A 23,500-nucleotide genomic window follows, 5' to 3' on the forward strand; every position below is an offset into this window, starting at 1 on the left:
AGAACCCAACCAACCAATGCAGGCTTTAACCTGTTCTACTGACCTGTATCCTGGCCTCTTTTCAGTTCTGCTTCTAGAACAACCTGGTAAAGATTTCTCGTAAAGAAATCTCTAGCCAGGTGCAGTGGCACACACCTAGGTCCCAGAACTCAGAAGGCTGAGGCAGGTGGATCTCTGGGAGTTTGAGACCAGCCTGGTCTACAGAGGAAGTTACAGTGCAGCCAGGACTACATAATGACAGCCTGTCTCACACACACAAAAATTACCACAATGTACAAAGCAACTCGAGGATGATGGGGTAGCGCCCTGCACATCTCTTATTGAACCGCACTTGTCTCCATAAAAAACTTAAGGCAGTCTAATGCCCTGCAATAGAAAGCAAGACAGCGACTCAGCTGGCTTGTTTGCTTATTTGCTTCTTTATGGATGGAGTAGGGAATACATGTGTGACACAGCACACATGTGGAAGACAATTAAAGGACAATTTCTACTCCCACCATCTGGGTCTCCGGGATCAAACTCAAGTTATCAGGCTTAAAAGCAAACACCTTTTACCCATAGACCCATCTCACTGGCCACTGCAGACAGAATATACTCAAAGGTCTATTGGGACCTAAGACTTGCAATACTTCACCCACGTGTGGATATAATAAGAAAAAATAAAGGAATAAGAAATATGACAAACAATGAATGGGAATTAGACAGTGGAAAACCACATGCTTAAAATATAGAAGGCCCTGGGTTCAATATCCAGCAACAAGAGAAACAAAAAACTAAAAGAATCTTTTCCTTTTAAAAGGTATTCACTCTTACTGTGTGTGTGCAATGCATGTGTGTGGGAGTGGAGGTCAGAGGACAACTCTGCGGAGTCAGCTCTCTGTGGAGTTCCTGGGATCAAACTCCTTTCCTCAGCAGTGAGCAGCAGTCACCTTTACTGCTAGGTTATCTTGCCAGCCCTTAAAACCTTTTCTTCTTCTTTGAGATGCTTGCAAATATCTATTTAAACAAGTAGGTTTTTTTTTTTTACTTCCTCCAAAATATAACACTTAAATATGTTTGTAAAAACTTAGTAAGCTTGGGGTTGGGGATTTAGCTCAGTGGTAGAGCACTTGCCTAGCAAGCGCAAGGCCCTGGGTTCAGTCCCCAGCTCCGAAAAAAAGAAAAAAAAAAAAAAAAAACTTAGTAAGCAGCTATACACAACACATATACGTTCCCATGCTCCAGGAAAACAAGATTAAGCGCTGCAATAATCCACCGGCAGAATGCGAACACACAGATGCATATTCACATGCAATCACTGTCCAACGCAAACGTACTGGGAAGAAAAACAAACTTGCCAAAACTCTGTGTGATCACCTAGGAGCAGGGTCCAGTAAGAGATGTTTATTATATAGTTCTGTAAAGCTTTCTGTAGGTGCCAAATGTTCAGTCAGCTACAGGCGCTTCCTTAGAGACCTGGAAGGTAGAGGCAGCCCTGTACTCTGTTGCGGTGACAGTCCGTCATATACATACCTGGAACTGAATCAGTGGATGGTCACCAAACACATACTCCACTCTCCCACTGACCTGTAACACATAGTCACAGGGGCTAGCTTCCTCTTCCTTCCCGCGAATAGTGAGGCGTTTCTGGATTGCCAATTCATTTATTTTTATAGGATTCAAATTGGGAGACACTTGAAAACTAAATACATCCTAAAAAGAGGGAAGGCAGAAAACGTGATGCATTTTTTTGTATTTGCCTGGAAAACACAATTGTGCCCAGATGTTCTCTATGCTAAACATGCACACATTTATAATTTGTTTTCTGATAATTTAGAAGTAATGTTTTGCATTCTGAATGTCACAGCTCCCAAGGTAAAATTAATATTTAGCTAAAGTTGCTGGGCACAGTGGCATTCTCCTGTGACCCCAGAATTTAGGCAGTGGAGCCAGAAGGATCAGGAGTTTTCTGAGCCAGCTTAGATACTTTGAATCTCTATACTAAGTTTATTCTTTGGTTTGGAATCTTTGTTAACAGGAATATTTACTGGTCATTTAAAAAATATTACTTGAGGAGACTCCCAGTTTTATGAAAATAAAACAAATGTGATATGTATATGACAATATGACATGTCTTTATGCAAATTATTAAAATGTCATAATCATTTGTTTTGTTTCAAAAACACCCACAGCAAAAATTAGCTGAACTTTATTCTCAGGTAAGAGGTCAATGGATAGTGTCCAATTAATTATTACAAAACCTGGGGCTAAGGGCAGAGCTCAGCAGCGGCCCACAGGCCTAGCATGATGGCCTGGTTTGTTATTGGTGTTTGTTTTCAGTTTTGTGGACAGGGTTTCTCTGTGTAGCCCTGACTGTCCTCATAGTCACTCTGCAGTCCAGGGTGGTCCCAACCTCAGAGATTTGCCTGCTTCTGGCTCTGGAATTACAGGTGTGCACTACGATGCCATGGCCTAGGCTTTGATGCCCAGCATAGACAAAAAGGCATGTGTTGGTAACTGGTAAGAAGATCCACACCTCATTACTGATTAACCTATCAATGAATGACTTCTGTCCAACTTTACCAACTGTGAGAGAGGGGATGGGGGAGACAGAAAGAACTGCTAGGGATTGAACCTATGGCCTTGTGTGTACTGGGAAAACACCCTACTTCTGAGCTACACAAGCAAACAATGTTTAAAACAAAAAACAACAACAAAAACAATGGAGGTCTCAGTCCAAGTGTCTGCCTGGCAGGAGTGACGCCATGGATTCAAACCCTGGTGCTATGTAAACCAGGCTAGGATGTACACCTGCAGTGCCAGCAATGTGGACAGGAGACTGGAGGATCAAAAGTTCAAGGCCATTCATGAGACCTGACTAAAAAATGAAAAGAAAATTAGAAAGAAAGGAAAGGAAGAAAATGGGGGGGGGGGGGGATTGTGTAATTAGGCTTCCCTCTCCACCCCCATCTAAAATATCTCTTTAAGAAGCCAGAAGGAAGTTTCAGCAGTAAAGAGCACTGACTGCTCCTCAAGCGAACCTGGGTTCAATTCCCAGCACCCAAGTGACAGCTCACAACTGTCTGTAACTGCAGTTCCAGAGGATCTAAAGCCATGTGGCCTCTGTGGACACCAGGCATGCAAGCAGTACACATAGATGCAGGCAAAACTCATACACATAAAACAAAGTAAAAATAAAACTCCTCTTAAATTTGTCTTTCTCTTACAACTTTAAAAGGCAATTAGGAAGTATGGTTTGACAACTCGTTTTTATACTATTGTAACACATGAAAAACATTTGTACAAAGGCTATCACAATTACAGACTAAGTCTATGGACTCTGCAAGTTTTCTTTGTAGTAGTGCTCTCTAAGCAAGAAGCGCTTCTAAGAATGGAGCAGCGGTCAGGTGAAATTAGAGGCTCGTCCCCAAGTAAGATATTATATCAAACACTACCTGGCTATTTTCAAAATGCACAGCCACAACCAGCTTCCCTCCATAAAGTTTGTCTTCCAGGTTCTCCAGGACGGACGGCTCGTGCTCGGGCGGGTACGTGTGCTTGAGCCAGTCAATCCAAGACAGCCCCACCAGAGACTGAATCTTGTCCTCGCTGAACTTGCGCATTTTTCTTCTAAATTCATTCACTTCAGGATCCTTCAAGGCATCAAATTCATGAAGACCTAAAGAAATTTTGTAAATATGTTATATTTTTCATAGCCAAAAATAATTTAAAAAACACAGAATATCTTAGATATAAACTAACTTAGATATTTGCCTTTTACTGAGCAGATAAAACTGGGCAGGAAACTACCATGAAAGAAGACAAACTAACGCAGATAAAATGGGTCTCGCGTATAAAACATACATGCTGTTGGTTCTCTAAAACATACCAATTTAAAACATGTAGAAATTTAAAACATGTAGGTGGGTTATTAATCTTACAACCACCAAAACCGGGCATGAAGGTGCACACATGTAACACTGGGAGAATCCGGGAGTGGAGGCAGAGGAGCCACTGCAAGTTTCAGGACAGTCATGGCTACACTCACAAAAGTAAAAATGTAATAATAAAAAAGTAAAATTCATAATCCATGATTTAAAACCACATGATAGGGGTTGGGGATTTAGCTCAGTGGTAGAGCGCTTGCCTAGCAAGGGCAAGGCCCTGGGTTCGATCCCCAGCTCTGAAGCCCTGGGTTCGATCCCCAGCTCTGAAAAAAAGAAAAAAACAAAAAACAAAAAACACATGATAAAAGAGCCATAGATTTTCCTGGACAGGACAGTCTTAATGCCTGTAAAAAAACAAAAAACAAAAATTCAAACCATTACTGTAAATTAGCTGTGGTTGTCCTATATAATTTTAGTAGAAACATTTGGACCCCCCAGGCAGGCATGTGTAAACAGCCACATACGCCCCAGGACAGCTATGAATATATTCAACACAAAACGTTATGAAGCACTGGGAGGAGGAGGCAACTTCTGCATGGATTGTGAGCATGAATTCTGTAGGTGATGAAGTCATGCCGCCTACAGTGGGAGTTTCTTAGAGTACACTGTTAACACTCTTCTGCTCGTGGATAACAGGTTAACAGGGGAGGAAGAGAAATGAATACCCAACAGCAAAAACCAGCCTGCTCACTGTGTCCACTCTTCTGTGGGGCATGGGGGTGGGGGATATTTGAGACAGGGCCTACCAGTCTCGGCTGCTCTCAAGTCTTCAGGCCTTGGCCTGCCTGCTAAGATGGCTGGATGCACCACAGGACCCAGCTCTAAAATGCCTTCTAAATGTCTTCAGATTGTCTGCCTGTCTGTGTCTGCAGCCATTAACTCAATCCTATCACTCAGCATCGCTCCTTCAGGCGATTACCACATTTCCCATGGATTCCTTAGTTGAAGGCTTTAAAGTTACGTTTATTGATTCGGTGGAAAGGTACAGACACATGTGTACACAGTCTGTAGGAACCAGTCCCTCCGTCTCCCATGTGGGTACTGGGAATCAGCCTCAGGCTGTGCGACTGAGTGAGACTCCAGTGTCCTGACTCAGTGGACGGCCTTGACGGCCTAATCTCTCTAATCTTAGTCTGAACAAGCCTTCTAAAATACAAATCTGATCATGTTACTTCCCATTTAAATTCCTTCAATAGGAAATTTCCTAGAATGAGGCTGGGGATATAGTTCAGCTGCTAAGAGTGCACGCTGCTCTTGCAGGGGCCCAAGCTTGCGCTCAGCACCTGCTTTGGGGGCGGGGATGCTGCTCATAACCACCTATGACTCCGGCGCCAGAGAATCCAATGCCTTCTTTTAGCCTCCACTGGTACCGGCACTCTCCTATATACACCCAAGTACCCGTATTTAACTTTTTTTAATTTCCCAGGGAACCAAAGTGGGATGAGAGTCCAAGTCATTATCTGGGCCAAGAGGATGTTCACAGAGTCCAGATTAAAGTGAACTCCAGAGGACTTGGCTCTCGGCTAAGGCAGTAGCATCGCAGTTCACAGCTCTCAGCAACTAAGCCCCTCAAATGGCACTGTTCTCTTTGGAGAGGTTTTCTTGTGTGAATGTTTAACTTTTCCCATTCTCTTAAATTATCAGGAAAAAAATTTCCAGCTCAACCAAGATAAAATGACTCCTTCCACACAGATTAACATCCAGGGTCTGTCTGCTCCCCTGAAATTACAGATGGAATTTAAGGCATAGCAGAAGGTTTGGTATCTTCCATGTCCTTCAAGCTCAAACATTTCATACGATCTGAGAGAAAATGGTGTAACTGTAGGTTTTTGAAGTTATTTGTGATGGCCCATCACAAAGTGAACCAGCAAGACAAACGCTGATCAGTATAAAACCATGTGCTGGTCATGAATGAGTCTGTATCTTGCTGTCTTTTGTTATAATGACACATGAAAAGAAAGTGGGGGTAGGAGGAGTTCCCAAGAGCATTCCCTGCTCTGAGCAACAATATACCTAAAAAGTCTTTGCTGCTTATCCTGGTGGGCTCTTTCAACAACCACTATCAATTCTTGTTCTTCTCCAGGAAGGCTATCCTTCAGATTCCACTCTCTTTTGCTCACTTTCCTATAACCCCTTCATCTGCAAACTCCTCATCAAAGCCTGCTTGGAATTAGACTCCCCAAGCAGCCTCTCTCCACTTACCACAGCCCTCTGTGACTTGGCAGTATATTCACTGCACTCTAGTGTCTGCCTACTGATCCATTATTTCCTACCAAGAGTCCCATACAACAAACATGGCTACAATTCCAAGTATAAAGATTCAACATACACTGAAGTACAGAAATCACTGTTGATCTGGCAATAACTTTATTGCATACATGTGAGAGTTTATGCACATATGTGTACATATATGTAGGTTGGGACCAACAGACAATTTCATACATTGTTCTCAGCAACACCCTCAACCTTCCTTTGAGGATCTCTCACTGATTCGCAGCTCACTTATTAGGTTAGAGTGGGCAGCCAACAAGCCTCCAGGATGCTCTTGTCTCTGCCTCCCTAGTTCTGAGATTACAAGCATTTGCTCAGTGTTTTCTTGTTGTCATTGTTTGTTTGTTGAAACAGGGACTCTCTATGTTGCACTGGCTGTCCTGGAACTTGCTATGTAGACCAGACTGGCCTCGAACTCAAAGGTCTCCCGCTGATGCTTCTGCCCATTAGTGCGGAATTAAAGGCCACACCTGGGCTATGCAAATCCTTCAGGTATGGCAATGCTTCATGAATTGAGAACCACTGCAAAAACTCTTCAAAAATGAAGTTTGGGGGCCAGCAAGATGGCTCAGTAAAAGCTACTTAAGTAAAGATGCCAAGGCCGATAGCTAAAGTTGATTCCTGGAACTCACATGGAGGAAGGAGAGAATGGACTCCTCACGATTTGTTCTCTGACCTCCATGTGTTTACCAACAAGCAAACACATAAATAAATGCAAACTTTTTTTGATTAAATTTTGGAGTAAATGAGATGTCTCAGTGGGTAAAAGTGCTTGCTGCACGGAGTGGACATTCAATGCCTGGAACTCAGAGAGGGAGAGAAGCAACTTTCAAGGTTGTATTCAGATCCTGCATGTGCAGTGTCCGTGCACAAATCCACACATTTACAAAACAACAACAAAAGTTTAATTTTGTTAAATGTAAGGGCTAAGGATAAGGTGTGGTGGCAAAGCCTGAGGGGCTCAGTGAGTTCAAGGCAAGTCTGTTCTATACGGTGAGCTCTGGTCAGCCAGAAGGAGACAGTGAAGTTCCTATCTTTAAAAAGATTGTTAGGATGATGTAGTGAATCAGGGAAGAGCAGCCAGGCAGGGTGGCAAAAGTCTGTAATCTGAAGAACTTAGAAGGTTAAAGCAGTGAGATCTCAAATTTAAGACCAGCAAGACCTACATAAGCTAATTCCAGGCCAGCCTGACTGGCACAGTAAGACCCGGTACCAGAAAGCACTCTGCACGAAACCGAAGGAAGGAGAAAGGTAAACATCAACCGCAAACCCAACAGTCTACAGTGGCAGCATCCAGCTTGCAAGGCAGGCAGTGCCATGGCAACACAGAGCTTGTGCGACCACGATCTGATGTGATTGACGGCCCACTTCATAAGATGGAGCCACACCTGACACTGCTTGGGTGACTAAAAACTTGTACCTAAAAGCCCAAGGACCTAGGGGAAAAACAAATACTACTGCTCTACTAAAGGAATGCAGAAATAAAATGACTCCTAATTGTATTGTTTTACTCATAGATTGGTGCTATGCCTGGCTGTCATCAGAGAAGCTTCCTCCTGCAACAGATGGGAACAAACACAGGGACACACAGCCTGGCAGTGTGCAGAAAGAGACCTTGGAACACTCAGCCCTAAACAGTATGTCTCTATAAGACCTCTCGCCTCAGGGCTCAGGCAAACTGGAGAAAACCTGGTGGAAACCATGTAAGAAGAGCCAGAGGGGTCAGAAGACACCAGGGAAACAAGGCTTTCCAGACAGCAGGACCAAAACATGAACTCACAGAGACTGAGGCAGCGTGCAGAGAGAGTGCACACTGCCTGCAGGGTCTGCACGGGATGGGGTCCTGAAAAGAGAAGTGGACACATGCCCCCATCCCTAACTCAGAACGATCTCCAAACCAAACAGAGTCTACAAGGAAGTCTTACTAGGGAAACAAACTTCTCTCTCTCTCTCTCTCTCTCTCTCTGTCTTAAAAGATGTATTTATTTCATATGTATGAGTACACTGTAGCTGTCTTCAGACACAGCAGAAGAGGCCATCGGATCCCATTACAGATTGCTGTGAGCCAGCATGTGGTTGCTAGGAATTGAACTCAGGACCTCTGGAAGAGCAGTCAGTGCTCTTAACCACTGAACCATCTCTCCAGATTAACTAACTACTCTTACTGGTAGGCTTCATGTCCAGCAGTAAATGCCCCCCCAAACAAAACAAAACAAAAACAAAACAACCCCCCCCCAAAAAAAACCCTAAAGTCAAAGTCAGTGGCATCTTATATTTGGAAGATTTTTAATCTCAAAGTGAGTCAGGGCCTTTAAAAAGTCTTGCAGGTCCTTCGTATATATTATAGGATTCTCGTGGGCACAACTGTGCAAATGAGTTTCTTTGGCTTTTCCCCTTTGTTTTATCCTATTCCAATTGGTTTGTTTTATCTTATTTATTATTATCCTTCAGATGCCTGTTTGTTTTCAAACTAGACAGAAAGAGGTGACTCTGGATGGGAATGGAGGTTGGGAAGAATTGGGAGGAGTGGGAGAGTAATTAAATTATATTACATGAAAAATCAATTTTCAATAAAATAAATTGGGCTGGAGAGATGGCTCAGCAGTTAAGAGCACTGACTGCTCTTCCAAAGGTCCTGAGTTCAATTCCCAGCAACCACATGGTGGCTCACAGCCATCTGTAATGGAATCTGATGCCTTCTTCTAAGATGGTGTAGTCACATACATAAAATAAATAAAAATATTTTTTAAAAAATAAAATCATTTTTAAAACTTTAAAAATTATAAAAAACAAATGTCTCAGTGACAATGAGCTTATATAGTGTTCATGAGGGTTTGGGATTGATTCCTAGAACTAACACTGACAAAGGACAAACCATTAATAACTTAAGCTAAGTAAGTTTAAACCTAATTTTCCATATGCCTTCTCTTAGGAAAATGATAGAAAACAGTGCATGACATATAGGCAAATATTATACTTAAAAGGCACGAGAAAACACTACGATTACAAGTGGCCGTCTCCTCCAGTCTCCTCTAGCACTTGTGAATATAGCCAGGGGAAGTTCAAGAAGGCCAAGAGTTGGAAACCAGCCTGGGGAAGATACTTAGCCCAGTCTCAAACAGAGCAAAGCCCAAACCTGGTGGGGGGAGGGGCACTGAGTGGCAGTGGTGCTTGGGACTGAACTCGGGGCCTGGCACATGAAGCCAGCGCTCCACTACCAAACTACACTCACGGCTCTCTTCTGAAATGCTCACTCTGAGACAAGGGCTCACCAGATTGCAAGAGTGCCTTGAAGGTTTCAACTTGTGGTCTTACTTCCCTGGCCTCTGAAGCAGGATTACAAATCTCCAAAGCCAGGCCCAACTCAAACAGTCCCTTGAAACTGCTGATAAGCCGTCTGCCTGTGAGTCTGCTTTACTGGGTGCCGTAGAAAGCAAGGCATGGGCGTCTGCCCTTTCACAGGAGGGAGCACAAAGACCAACTCAGTAAATAATTATTTACCATAAACACTACAGAAATATCAAGCACACCATCCTGGAGGAAAGGGTATTTTTAGCTTGCCCAGGGCCGTTCTGCTGTAAAAGTTCTATTGTTTTCTTTGGACAGAGGAGGGAGCAACCTTGTTCCTGAAGTTAAACTGAAGTAATTGTTTATTGTTTTCTCAGGAGGCATGACCTCACCCAGCCCTGGATACAGTCACTATGGACAGAGCAGCAACTGCAGACACCGACTCATTAGGTATGAACAGTGAGGACTTGCTCGGAAGCACAGACTTATACATTAAAAACTTTCAGCCTGTGAGCATAAAGAATTGCCAGATCCCCTAAGAAGCAAAACTATTTATAAACAGTTGAGCATATAAACTGCTTAATTTGTGCTATAAATATTGTGTATATATCTTGGTCAACTTGCAGAGCGTAATACACAAAACACAGATGCAGTAAGTCAAGATACTGTATGAAATATAGTCTATTGCTTTATATCACACCCTTGTGCTGTGCTGGGAGGGCAAAGGCTGCAAGACGAAAAGACAGCACTGATCAATCACACTGTAGACAAATCCTGAAGACATGCTTTAGCCCAAGTATGTCCTATGAAATATTTTTTTTTTTTTGGTTCTTTTTTTCGGAGCTGGGGACCGAACCCAGGGCCTTGCGCTTCCTAGGTAAGTGCTCTACCACTGAGCTAAATCCCCAGCCCCATTTCCTATGTTTTTATTTGCTAATTTTATTGAGCTTAGGACAGTTAGTGGTAGCTAGTTAATCCATATCTGAGATTAAGGGTAATCTAAGTTTGGGCCTACAGGATGGCTTAGTAGATAAAAATGCTGACCACCAAGCCTAAAGACCCAAGTTCAATCCCCAGAATGTACTTATGTACTTAGTGGGAAACCAGCAAAAACCTTGTCCTAACACACACACACACACACACACACAGAGAGAGAGAGAGACAGAGACAGAGAGACAGAGACAGAGACACAAGGAGAGACAGAGTGGGGGGTAGGGAGAGTTGAGCAAACACGTACACCCAAAGAGATAAATAAATAAATGTAATAAAAAATTGGGGTGCTAGGTAAGTACCTTACTTTTGCCTCAAAGAACAGCTAACTTAAAGGAGGTGGCCCTTTATTGTGCTACTGCAGTAAATCTCACCAAAGCAGGTAGTCAGTCAAATCCAAAAGCTCCAGAGACTTTCTGACTTGGGATTAATCTTCAAAGCCCTATCTTTAATAACCCCATGTAGTTCCTAAGTAGGATCAGCACTTTCTCTAAAGCAAGATGTTGACAGACATTAAATCTTGTCTGCTAAAACTTCTACAGTAAGAGAAAATTAATTCCTCTGTGTCCTTAATTTCTCCAGAAATTCTTTTCTTTTTTTGATAGAGTCTTGTGGAGACCTTTGAAGCCTCCGACTTGCCATGTAGCTGAGAATGACTTTGAACTCCTGACCCTTCCAGCATGCATCACCATGCCCACTACTGTTTGTTTGCTTGGATGGGGCTCAGAAATTCACGCATCCTAGGCAAGCATTCTATCAACTGAGCGACATCTTCAGTCCCTAGAAATAATTTGAGGAATTATGGATATATCTTTATTTGATACAAAGAAACTTATAATTTAAAATAACTTCAGTAAAAGAGCAAAAATTTGCCAAAAACATGAGTTAATTTATAGAAACATTAATCCACTTACAGTTGTCTTAATTGGTAAACAATTATATATAAAATAAGCTCAGATTAGGAGGTATTTATAGGTAGTTCATAAAAGAATAAAAATCATATATTAGGAAAAGGTTTCTCAGCCAAGAAAGGTAGAGCATGCCTCCAATATCTGTACCCATAAAGCTGAGGCAGGGGGATAGCAATTTTAGTCTGTCTGTCTGTCTGTCTGAAGCAGGGTCTCACGATGTACTCCTGGCTGGCCTATAACTTGCTATGTTGACCAGTCTGGCCTCTACCTCACAGGGCTGCATTAAAGGAACACATGATTACACTCATGGAGAGCAGTCCATGACCTCAGCTGATCTACACAGTGAGACAGAAGCCCATCTGGGCCATATATAAGACCATGTATTGTGAATTTCTCAAATCACCTAACCATTTCTGTACCACTAATTGAAGAGCAATGCTTATGTAAAGTAAAAATAAGCCAACAGTAAAGGAAAGTACGAAAGAGGCAAGCCCTTGCGTGCGGAGGCAACGTCACATAGCCAGAGCTTCAGTTCAGCTTTCAGTTCTGATTCTCAAACCCTGAACACATATCAGTCCATGGACTAAACATTGAAACTGATGGTGTAGAATATACTTATGTGTGTGTTAACACACAGAACAAAGACTTCATTCTGGAAACTTTTGAGTTACCTTTTCCTATAAGAACTCCAATTTTTGAGTCCAATTTTTCTGCTGGGTCACAGCTTCTAGTCACTAGTTTGAGAACTGGAAGGAAAGGTCTGACATCACAAAGTCTTCGTGTTTCATCTTCAAGTTCCTCATATACGGCAGTTTGATTCACACAGGCAAACATATAGGAGTCAATGTCCATAAGGAGGTTAAACATTGGGTAATTGTGAACTTGCTTCCATAACATCTGCAAGGAAATACAGTAAGACGTTATCCAGAATGCTGACACACGTGCACAGATACATATACAACGATGCCTACTGCCAGTTTGCACATATCACAACTCATGGGGCTAAGGCAGGACTGAGCAATCAACAACACTGCAGTTCCTGGTGAACGTCCTTCATGCTTAGCAGTCTTGTAATGAATGCACGGTAGGGAGGAGGCAAGATGGCTCCGTGGATAAAGGCCTTGATGCCAAATCCAAGGAGCTGATTTCAGTCACAAGAACCCCGTGATGAAAAGCCAGCTCCTGTGAACTGTCTGGTGACCTGAGCACATGCACAGGTGTATATGCACACATACCAACACACACACACACACACACACACACACACACACACACACACACAAACATGTAAAACAAAACCAAAAACAAATGCAGCCGTCTGACAGGGACCTTGGGACATTAGCAGCTTGCTGTGAAGATTATCAAGTATTTTGTTTTAAACTAGCAATAAACCAGGTTTAAGGACCCAGTACATGACCTTGGGCAGGGCCTCACGCCTCCCACAAGGCATTTCCTCAGAAGCTCAAACAACTATTAACTGTATTTACAGTGAAGATGGCTCACTTCCTGCATCCCAGAGATCTAGACTTTCCCTAGCAACCGCAATCCTCCATGTGTGCCCCTCCTCCCCCAGGGTCCATCTGGTGATCTCATTTAGATTCATTAGCGACCATTAAAAGAACCCTCCAAACCCAAAGCTGTATGTGTGATTGACTGTCATTAAGATCATGTATGAGGCCAGTATTCTCATCTTCAAGAAGCCCACAAGCTGCTTTGCCAACCATGGTAGCTGATGCCTTTAATCCCAGCTCTTAGGAGCCAGAAGGAAGCAGGTCTCTGTGGCATTCAAAGCTAGCCCACTCTACATAGAAAGTTCCAGGCCAGCCGAGCCTACACAGGGAGATTTCTGTCTTAAAGTGAAGTCTTTATTACATCCCAACTCTGGGACAGGACAGATGGTTCAGTGAATAAGGGCATAGGCCACCATGCTTAATGACCTGTGTTGGGTTCCCCAAAACCTACAAATTGTCCCCTAGGACCAGAGTTTAATTCCTAGCACCCACTTATTAGTTCACAATGTAACTAGTCTCAAGGGATCTGATCCCCTCTTCTGGCCACCGTGGGCACTGCACACATGGTGCACAGACATACATGCAGGTAATCATACACATGAAACTCCTTGGGCTGCTTCATGTGGGGAGCTGTGCCTGTCCCCTCACCCTCATTAGCACTTGGAAGGTCAAGGGAGGCAGTCAGCTATGAGTTCTAAACCAGTCAGGGCCAAAGTAAAATTGGGGGGCGGGGGGTGTGCTTCATATATCAGTTGATTTTTAGTGACAACTCTTCCCCTGGCACATGACAAGAGTTCTGGGCATGGGGACAAACATCACACAGAAGAAAGAAGTGTGACAAGCTCAAAAGTCAGGAATTATAGCAGGAAGGGCTCAACTTTCTTACCCTTCCACAACAGGGTCCGCAGGGTCCACAGGCTGACCTCAGACTTACTGTGCAGGCAATACCTCATCCTCCTGTTTCCACCACTCACCCCTGCCTCCCCCAACTAAAGGCTGGGATCACAGCATGTCGCCACGACTTGTGCAATCTTAACACGGCTGCTACATGGGGTTACAGACAAAGCTGGGATAATTAACATGTCTACATAGAAAATTGGGCATATCAAAAATTTTAAGATGCAATGGCCTGAAATTTAAACATCTTTCGGTTTTACCAAAGATTTACACAAGTAACGTATCTTTTCCAGTAAGTTACACAGAAAGTGCTAAGTCTTGAGAAAGTCTAACTATAGACATACCTGTTTAATATAAGAAATGGTAGCTTCCCGGGGTACTTCCAACTGGATATAAATCCCAGTGGGCAGAAGGAAATCGACAGAGATGGAGCCATCAGACGCGATCTGTGAATCCACGGCCCAGATGTCAAGGGTGTCTGCCATAGCAGGAGGCATTATAGAGCGGAAGCACATTCATAACCTCAGGGCCCTGGAACCAAGTAACACGGAAAAATAAGCCATTGGTCAATTTTCACAATAAGGCACAACAATCCAGGCATGCTGGAACATCCGTATAGTCCTAAGCTATTTGAGAGACTGAGGCAGGGGAATCAGTTGAGCCCAACATCTAGAGGCCTAGAAAGCAGGAAAGCACAGCAAAACTAAGAACATAGGAAAGTAAGTACCTATCTACAATTAGTTCTTTAAAACAGATTTCTATTTTATGTGTGTATGTGAGTATCTGAGTATATGTGTGTCCTATGTACATGGGTAGTGCCTAGAGGGTCATGGGGTTCCCTGGAACAACTACAGATTATTTCCAGCTGTTCAGATTTGGTGCTGGAAACAAAATCCAGGCTTCCCACAAGAGCAGAAAATTGTCTTAAACCTCTGACTCATATTCAGCTCCTACAATTAGTTCTTAATTCCAATACAGACAACAGTGTAGTAAGTTTATTTTTCTTATTTTAAGTAGTGGGGTGGGGTATGTCAGGATGATTGACAGTGCCTGTGGGGGCCAAAAACAAAATCTAGAGCTTACCAAGCAATTATGAGCCACCCGTGTCACGCTGGGAACTGAACCTGGGTCCTCTTGAAGAACAGCATATGCTCTTAACCACTGAGCCATCTCTCTAGACGTGGTATTTAAAAAAGCAAAGAAGAGTCTGGAGAGCTGGCTCAGCACCAGGACGTGTAGTGAGAATTTTGGTTTCTTTGAAGTACAGAAGAAACATTGTGAGAATGCTTCATTGTAATCTCAGGTGTGGGTGTGGGGCTGCTTCAGACTCTCCACAGCAGCTGACTATGTTTGCTCATACTCTTGGAGGGCATTCGCTAGCTGCAGATAGTTTCTGCAAGTGTGTAACATTTGGAATTCTGGGGACTTTTCAAAGGACATATAAATACTAGGGTCCTAGGAGACAAGATTGTTGGTTACCCTGAGTGGCATATTTTTTGGTTGTTTGTGGTTTCATTTTTTTAAGATTTATTTATTTATTATATACACTGTCTCTGTCTTCAGACACACCAGAAGAGGGCACCAGATCCCATTACAGATGGTTGTGAGCCACCATGTGGTTGTTGGGAATTGAACTCAGGACCTCTGGAAGAGCAGTCAGTGCTCTTAACCGCTGAGCCATCTCTCCAGCCCCAGTTTGTGATTTTTTTAACTAGTCACGCACAAAGACGATCAAAATTGCCCCCAGGACACTGAGCCCCTAATCAGCAGGAAGTAGTTAAAAACAATGTCACCTCCTTTCCTCTCTATCCTTTTTTCTCCCCTAAATCACATTAGGGGTGGAGAAAGGTGGAAGAAAAAAGACTCCACAAAGAAGCCAGACAGGAAAGAGAACCAATTCCTATGAGCTACCTTCTCTTAGGGGAGACAGGCAGGCACGTGCACGCGCGCGCGCACACACACACACACACACACACACACACACACACACACACACGCACACATGCACACATGTAAATCAGATAAAAAATTAAAATAATAAAATAACCAGAGGAGGGCGGGCATGGGCCGCGTGTCTGGAATCCCACTACTTGGAGGCTAAATTGCAGAAGCATTGAGTTTGAGGACAGCCTGAGCTACAGAGAGACCTGGCTTTTTAAAAAAAAATTAAATTAAAAACAAAAGCAAACAAACAATCAAAAACAAAACAGGGCCGTGGAGATGACTCAGTGGTTGCTCCTTCTTCCTGTTCTTACAAAGGACCCAAGTTTGATTCCCAGCACCCAGTTTGAGTGGCTGGAACGCCAGGGGATCCAACACCTCTGGGTTCCTAGGGATCTGCAACTATGTGCATATATCCACACACAGATACATAATTTTTAAAAATTAAGTAAAAAGAACACAAAACAAAAGGAAGTCACTGGATACCAATTATTTGAATTAACTTTAAGTCACCACTATGTAAAACTTACAGACACACATCTAGAAAGGACATTGAAGTGTATGTGCTATCTGACTGCAAGCACTTCCAACAGACCCTTAGCAATAAGCCACAGTGGGAGTGGTAAAGCTTCTGCAGAGGTTTCTTCAAAGTGTTTTTAGCTATGGGAGCTTCCCTTGAAGCAGGGTCTCCCTATATAACACAGGCTAGTCTCAAAATGGAGATCCTCCTGCTTCCTATAGGACTAGCTAACAAGTGTGTGCCATCATACCCTACTTTATAGAGACCTGACTCAGTTTGCTTTGGTTTGGTTTAAGGAGCTGGTTGGGGAGACCAAAATCTTGTACTCTGTTAGCCTGGGCTGGTCCTTAAACTCACGCCAGTCTTCCCACCTCAGTCTCCCAAGTGCTAGGATTACAGGTGTGTTATCATCATGCCCAGAATTTTCTTTTACCAAATGCTGGTGATCGAACCCAGAGCCCTGGGTAGTCTAGGCAAGCACTACACATAAGAGCTCCATCCCCAAAACAAATGGAGATGCTATTTAAAAACACAGCTTCACATGGTCCAGAGTAGCCTAGAATCCCAGTGTGTCCTGATTCTACCTCCCAAATGCTGGAGTTATAGGCATATAACACCATTCTTGTCCCTATTAGAAATACTTTAAGTCAGATGTGGCTGCATAGACCTTTCTTTAGCCCTGGCACTCAGGAGGCAGAAATAAGAAGATCCCTGAGTTCAAACCCAGTCTGTTCTACAGGTGGCTACACAGAGAAATCATGACTTAAACAAACAAAAATACTTTTTAAAACAGGACATAGTAACACACACCTCTTTGCCTTATTGTCCTTCCTCCACAGAGAGCAAGCACTACACGCAGAGCCACGTCTATAAGCTTCAGGTCAGGAGGAGTCTTAAGAGTAATATACTCTCCTCATTTTAAAGGTAAGAAAACTACAGCCCAGAGACATCCCTATCCAGGAAGACAGAGCGAGACAGGAGCAGGAAGGGTATTGTTTTATTTTTCAGAGCAATTAGCCATGTTTCCCTTGCCTCCTTTAAAGGAAATGTTCTGTACAGGGCTACCAAGTCTTTAAGCTCTTAGGTCATTGCATCGTAAGTGTGAAAGCAGAAGATCTAACACTGAGAACAAGAAATATTTTTTTAAGTATGACAACAACTTCTCAGGGAAGCTTTAGGGGTACAGAACACAGCAGGGACAACTGGCCCCACTGAACCCTCAGACAGGAATTACAGAACACTGTGTCTGTTCACTGGAGAAAGAGGAACAATATAGAGACCTCCACTTCCCCAGCAACATGCCAGCTAGGCTACTAAACTACTTCTTTAAATCAGGAAACAAGGAAAACCAACACACATGTAAACACATGTGAAAAAGCAAAACCAATACCACTCCAAAAAATAATAGGCGAAACTCGGAAAGAGAATAGAAAGAAAAGTAAAGGATTCTTTATCTTCTATTTCCATGATAAAGTGCAAAGAAAGGTGAGGCCACTGTTGCATGTGTGAGTTGAATACTGAGGGAACACCCACTCAGCCTTCTAGGTTATGTTGTCCTGGAACAAAAATGGCAGAGGAGCATGTGGACTGTGATAGAAATCATTGCTAACAGAGAAAGGTCCTCCCGAGACCGAAAACGCACTAGAATTCAGGAAAAAAAAACAAATAGTAGGGTCCTACGGCTCTCCACAGGTCATTTAGACATAGCCAGCACCCACCTTCTCCCGCTTCTGGGTATTGTGGGCCTTTCCCCTTAAGCATACTATTTTAAATATGTATCCTTGGTGGTGCAAGGTTTCCTCTCTTCCTCTGACATCTGGATTCTTTACCATTATCCTCTCCACTCTCTCCAGCCACTGGAAGGCGCCATCTACACTGGCAGCAAAGGCTACATCTACTTCTGCAGCCTGTAGGCTTCCTTCCGCAGTGAATTAAGTGATGGATGCTATTAGGACTCTTTCCCCGGCTCAGACTGCTCCCCAGTAACCAGCCTTGCTTAAAAGCTAAGCAAGTTTGTTACTTTGTTTTCACTTTGTAACCTAGGCTAGCCTCACACTTGTTCTAATCCTCCTGACTCTGAAGCAAAACCAGAGGATTACATATGATAACTACCGTGCAGGACTTCAGCATTTCATCTTAAAAACAATTTTACTTAAAGCATTGTAATGCTATGAAAGAGATCTCTCTAAAGAAATTTTTAAAATTTTCATGTGTATACATACAAAATGTCAAACAAAATGTAAATTATAAAGTCTAATATTACACATATTTAAGTTTTTAATTCTATAATTACCACTTTTGTTTTTGTTTTGTTTTGACACAAGGTCTCACTATATAACCCTGGCTGTCCTTGGAACTGCCTGCCTCTGCCTCCCAAGATTAAAGGTGCATGGCGCCATGACCATCTGGTTATATGGGATAAAATTCACTAATACTGGACCAGAGTCATAGAGATGAATTCTTTTTTCTGTTATGACTTTTTCAAAACGTATTATATTTTGACAATTTCATACATGTATACAATACAGCCTGGTCACTTTATCCTTCCCCCTTGTAACCCTCTCGTGATGAACCCTTTGTCCCTTGTCCCCAACAAGACTGTCTTAGAGCACCGCAGTTAGCGCAGTGTTTTGTGGGTAACAATCTGGTGATGGGATGTGGTGGGTCTCAGCAAGGGCATTTTTACTTCATTTATCACAGTTTTCTTTCACTTATTTGAATTTCACTGTTATGCTGTGTTGTTATCGTTCCTTTGAGATCAGAGGCTGCAGTGTCCCTCTGCAGCAGGGCCATAGAGTGTCCACTGTGGGTTAACAATTCAAAATCAGTTCAAACAGGAGGCCAGACTTACAAGACAGCAAGGAATTTGCTGTGCAAGCTTCTTCCCCAAACCTTGAGTGATAGTGGGAAGAGTCTACTCATGCATACTGTAACACCCACGTCCACAGCAAAGAAAGACCAGATGAGGGGTGTACATTAAAATTAAATTCCTCCTGACCAAAACAAACAGTTTACGTAACTGTTTTACAACTGCTCAGAACTGCAAAGGTGCTAATGCAAACGCTCATAGGAGCGGAGTGGGCTCTGCTGACTCTTCTTCCCACGACAAGGGCACTGTACCTTGTGCATACCAGTAGGGCCACTCCTGTTGCTTGTGTACATCCTAGAAATTCTGCCTTGTGACACAGACCTTCCCTTAGTTCTTATCTAAGGGACAAATATTCATGATGGGTTTTTCTCCTATTTGTGAATGAAAGCCATGTAACAAGACTGGGGTTTGTTTGTTTTGTTTTGTTTTTACTTAGGTCATTAATCTGTAAGCCACATCACAGAATATAAAGCAGCCATGGCCATGAAGCCGCTAACATCTCAGCCAGGTCAGGCTGTACTGGTAAAAGGCACAGACAGCAGGGACCGAAGTCCAAACACAAGAATCATCTACTACAGTTTTGCTTAAGTAGTTCCAAAACAAACCAAAGCCTCTTACTAGTGTTTAGCCACTATGGTTCCTATAGTTTACCACTGACTTGACAGGCACAAGGGGCCAAATGGGTCCTCAAAGACAAGCAGAGTATGTGGAGAGTCCAAATGGGTTTAACTAAGAAGCAGAGAGCTGGACGTGGTGGCGCACTTCTTTAATCCCAAGACTCAGGAGACAGAGGCAGGTGGATGGATCTCTGAGTCTGAGGCCAGCCTGGCTATAAAGCAAATCAAGGCCAGGGTTACACAGAGAAACCTTGTCTCAGGAAAACAAAACAAAACCAAAGGAAAGAAAAGAAGAAGGGCTAGAGAGATGGCTCAGTGGTTAAGAGCACTTCCAGAGGTCCTGAGATCAATTCCCAGCAACCACCTGGTGGCTCACAACCATCTGTAATGAGATCTGATGCCGTCTTCTGGTGTCTGAAGACAGTTACAGTGTAGTTACATATAACAAATAAATAAATCTTTGGGGTTGGGGATTTAGCTCAGTGGTAGAGCGCTTGCCTAGGAAGCGCAAGGCCCTGGGTTCGGTCCCCAGCTCCAAAAAAAAGAACCAAAAAAAAAAAAAAAAAAAAAAAAAAAAAAAAGAAGAAGAGAAAGGGGGAGGGGAGAGTAGAGCTTGGCATAGTGGGGTAGCCTTGAATTCCAGCACTGGAGAGGTAGGTATCGTGGTTCAAGGCCACCCTGAAGTACACAAAGATCTGTCTCAGAAAAAATAACAACAACAACAACAAAAAAAACAGCCCCACATATTTCAGTTTTTAATTCTATGATTACCACTTTTGTCTTGTTTTATTTTGACACAAGGTCTCTGCTTGACTCTGCCTCCCAAGACTAAAAGTGTATGCTACTCTGACCAGCTGGTTATGTGGGACAAAACAACCTCAAAAGGCTAGAAAAATCTTGATCAGTATAAAAGAAAACTATGTAAAAGGAACTCTCCAGAAGTTTAGTGTTGGAATGCTGGTTGGTTTCTATTCCTTACTCCACAGGCAGTGTTTAACAGGCTCCTGGTGGGCTCTTTTGAATGTCAGCAAATCTTCCAAGATTTCTGGTTCTTTTTTTTAACTATTATTTCTTACTTATCCTGCTCCCCTCCCCTCCCCCTCCCCCAATCATTTCTCTATCCCCCCTGCCCCTTCTCTGAGCAGGTGGGGGCCCCTGGTGCCCCCCCCCAGTGGTTCTTACTCCTAAGGACCATGACAATCAGCACGGACTAAGTGTGGCAGAAGACACTCACAAGTAAGAGCTGTGAGAATGAGTCATGAGCCAACTGTACACGTGTGTGGCGGTGCTGGTGAGTAACCATCGGCCTCACATCTAGGAACTGAACCAGGGCCAGACAGCCATCTGGATGGCAAACGGCAACAGGAGAGGAATTTTAAATAGCTTCAGCTGTAGGAAAGGCTCTACTACAGCTCTGCACCTCTTAACTACTTGTCTGCTGTTGTCTTAAAAATAAGTGATGATGCACACAACGTAAAAGAGCATGCTACCCACGCTGGCTCTGTCCACAGCCACTTCAGACTCACTGTCCTTCAGTATGCAGCTTAACTTTGGTTTGCACAGAACTTATCCGTTTAACTCCTCTGGGTGACCACTTTTCCTTTAAGATATCTGACCATGAATAACAAATGGGTTTGTGAGTGACACTGTTTCTCCCCCATGGACAGCAAGGAGAGGAGGGAACTAAAATAAAGAGGTATCTGTCACTGGAATCTGTTCTCTTTAGAAGACACAATACGCTCGTTTAGTGGACGGCACTGAAAAGAGGAGAGAGGCCCGTGATCCAGCCCGGAGGTGGAACGCCTACCTAGCAAGCTAGGATTTACTAAGTGGTCTGGTAAAGGCACACTGCACACTGGGTTGAAGAAAGATAGGAGATGGGAGAGATGGCTCAGTGGTTAAGAGCACTGGATGCTCTTCTAGGACCTGGGTTTCATTTCTAGCACCCACATGGTGACAGCTCACAACCATGTCACTCCATTCCCAGGGATCCAATGCCCTCTTCTGTCCTCTGTGGGCACTGGATATGGTACACAGACGTTCATCCACACATATAAAAATAAAATATAAAAATAAGGCACCAGGCAGTCTGCATCTCGCCTGCACCAGAGCACTTATGTCTGCTGAGTGGCAGTGCAGGTCAGGCTTGCTCCACCTCTGCCAACAGAGCTCCTTACATGAAGGAAGCAAGGGATGTACACACAGCTGAAATGGCTCATTGCAGTGACGCCCAGCTCAGCCTACAGGAGCCTCAACCACAAGGGTCAGGGTGACTACTGGGAAGGACAGTAGAGCAGGTGCTTGACTTTCCCAAGGAGGGGAATGCTGAGGGGAAGCGGAAGGGCTGCTGGAGCAAGCATGGCAGGTCAGTGGAGGTATGAGCCTCTGAAGGAATCAGTCCTCACGGAGCCGAGAGAGAGAGAGAGAGAGAGAGAGAGAGAGAGAGAGAGAGAGAGAGAGAGAGAGAGTGTGTGTGTGTGTGTGTGTGTGTGTGTCTGCCCCCCAACTCTCGTGTATGCATGCATGTCTGTGTGCACGCATGTGTGGCTGTACATATCATTAATCCCAGCATTTCAGAGACAGAAGCAGGCGGGAGGCCAGTCTTGTCTGCACAGTGAATTCCAGGCAAGCTGGGGCTACATAGTGAGACCCTGTGTCAAAAACCTAAAATATAAATAAATAGATAGATAGATAGTGATAGATAATAGTATAATAGTGAGTATGCCAATAGATAGGCAAATTGAACAGTCATGCTTCCTAAAGAACATAGACTATTTAAAAAAGTTCTTAACTTAATAGTTCAAACCAGCTAAGGTACTAATCTGTTTGCCAACTTGCACAAATTCATAACCTCAGAGCTATTACATCTAATAACTTCCATTTGCTATAGAATCATAACAAAGTCTTGCTTCTATATTTCCTTTTAGTCCCTGGCAGCAATCCTCTTGCCTCAGCTCCAAGTAAGCCCGAGTACTGGGATTACAGGGTGGGCTGCCATGCCTGGCTCCATGATAAAGCCTGCACCTAGGATCTGGGAAAAGCTAGTAAACTTCAAAGGCTGACTGCGGTAACAGAGCTAGTAATGACCACCTGTTACAGCCTGAATTTCCACCAACACAGATCATGGGTGGAACTTGTAAGGACCACCTTTACAGAGTACATTTCCACACCACAGGATGTGGGTGGAGATGTTGGGAAACACGTGACCTTCATCATTAAGGAAAAGCTCACTGCTATAAATCTTGAGAATATGGATTCCTAAAGAATACTTCCCTTACTGTTTAAATTGTATTTGTTTTGTGTGAGCAAATAGGGAACATGTACGTTTCATCACACGTGTAAGAGGAGAACTTGTGAGAGTTGGTTTTCTCCCTCCTCCTTGTTAGCCCCAGGGATCAAATGCAGATTCTCAGGCTTCCTTCGTCTACTGAGCTGCCTCACCACCCCTGAAGTATGGATTCTATATCTTAAATATTGAAAACTGAGACCTATGATGGTGCACACCTGTAATCCAAGTCCTGGAGGGAAGAGAGGGGAACAGGAGCATGGGATACCACATAGGACAGAGACTAAGGCCTAAGAAACAAGATAACTATACCAAGTCACTGTGGCAGACTTGGAATTGCGTTAGGACACTAGGTAACCTGCATCCCAGCTCCCTGTGTGGTTCTAAGTGGCTATATATGACTGTCTCTCCACTGAATGAGTGGAAATGACTGCGCCAACCTTATTCAGAGATTTGCAGGATAACGACCTGTG

The 23,500-nt window shown here is 43.5% G+C and overlaps 1 protein-coding gene across 7 annotated transcripts in view; it reads right to left on the reverse strand.

Moving 5' to 3' along the window:
- Pik3cb (phosphatidylinositol-4,5-bisphosphate 3-kinase, catalytic subunit beta) overlaps positions 1 to 23,500 on the reverse strand; it is a 105,162-nt gene that overhangs the window by 57,402 nt on the left and 24,260 nt on the right. For 6 of the 7 annotated variants that reach the window (XR_015627036.1, XR_015627038.1, XR_015627037.1 and 3 more), the window contains 4 exons: positions 14,139 to 14,325; positions 12,058 to 12,283; positions 3,435 to 3,658; positions 1,513 to 1,692 (listed from right to left, as the gene is read on the reverse strand). Coding sequence is in view for 4 of the 7 variants with exons in the window: in XM_087563983.1 (XP_087420109.1) it covers positions 1,513 to 1,692; positions 3,435 to 3,658; positions 12,058 to 12,283; positions 14,139 to 14,309 (801 nt within the window). In the remaining 3 variants the exon portion in view is untranslated. 7 annotated transcript variants of the gene reach the window in all.

Source organism: Rattus norvegicus, chromosome 8, assembly GCF_021556685.1.
Source record: "Rattus norvegicus strain SHRSP/BbbUtx chromosome 8, alternate assembly SHRSP_T2T, whole genome shotgun sequence".
Taxonomy (NCBI): Eukaryota; Metazoa; Chordata; class Mammalia; order Rodentia; family Muridae; genus Rattus; species Rattus norvegicus.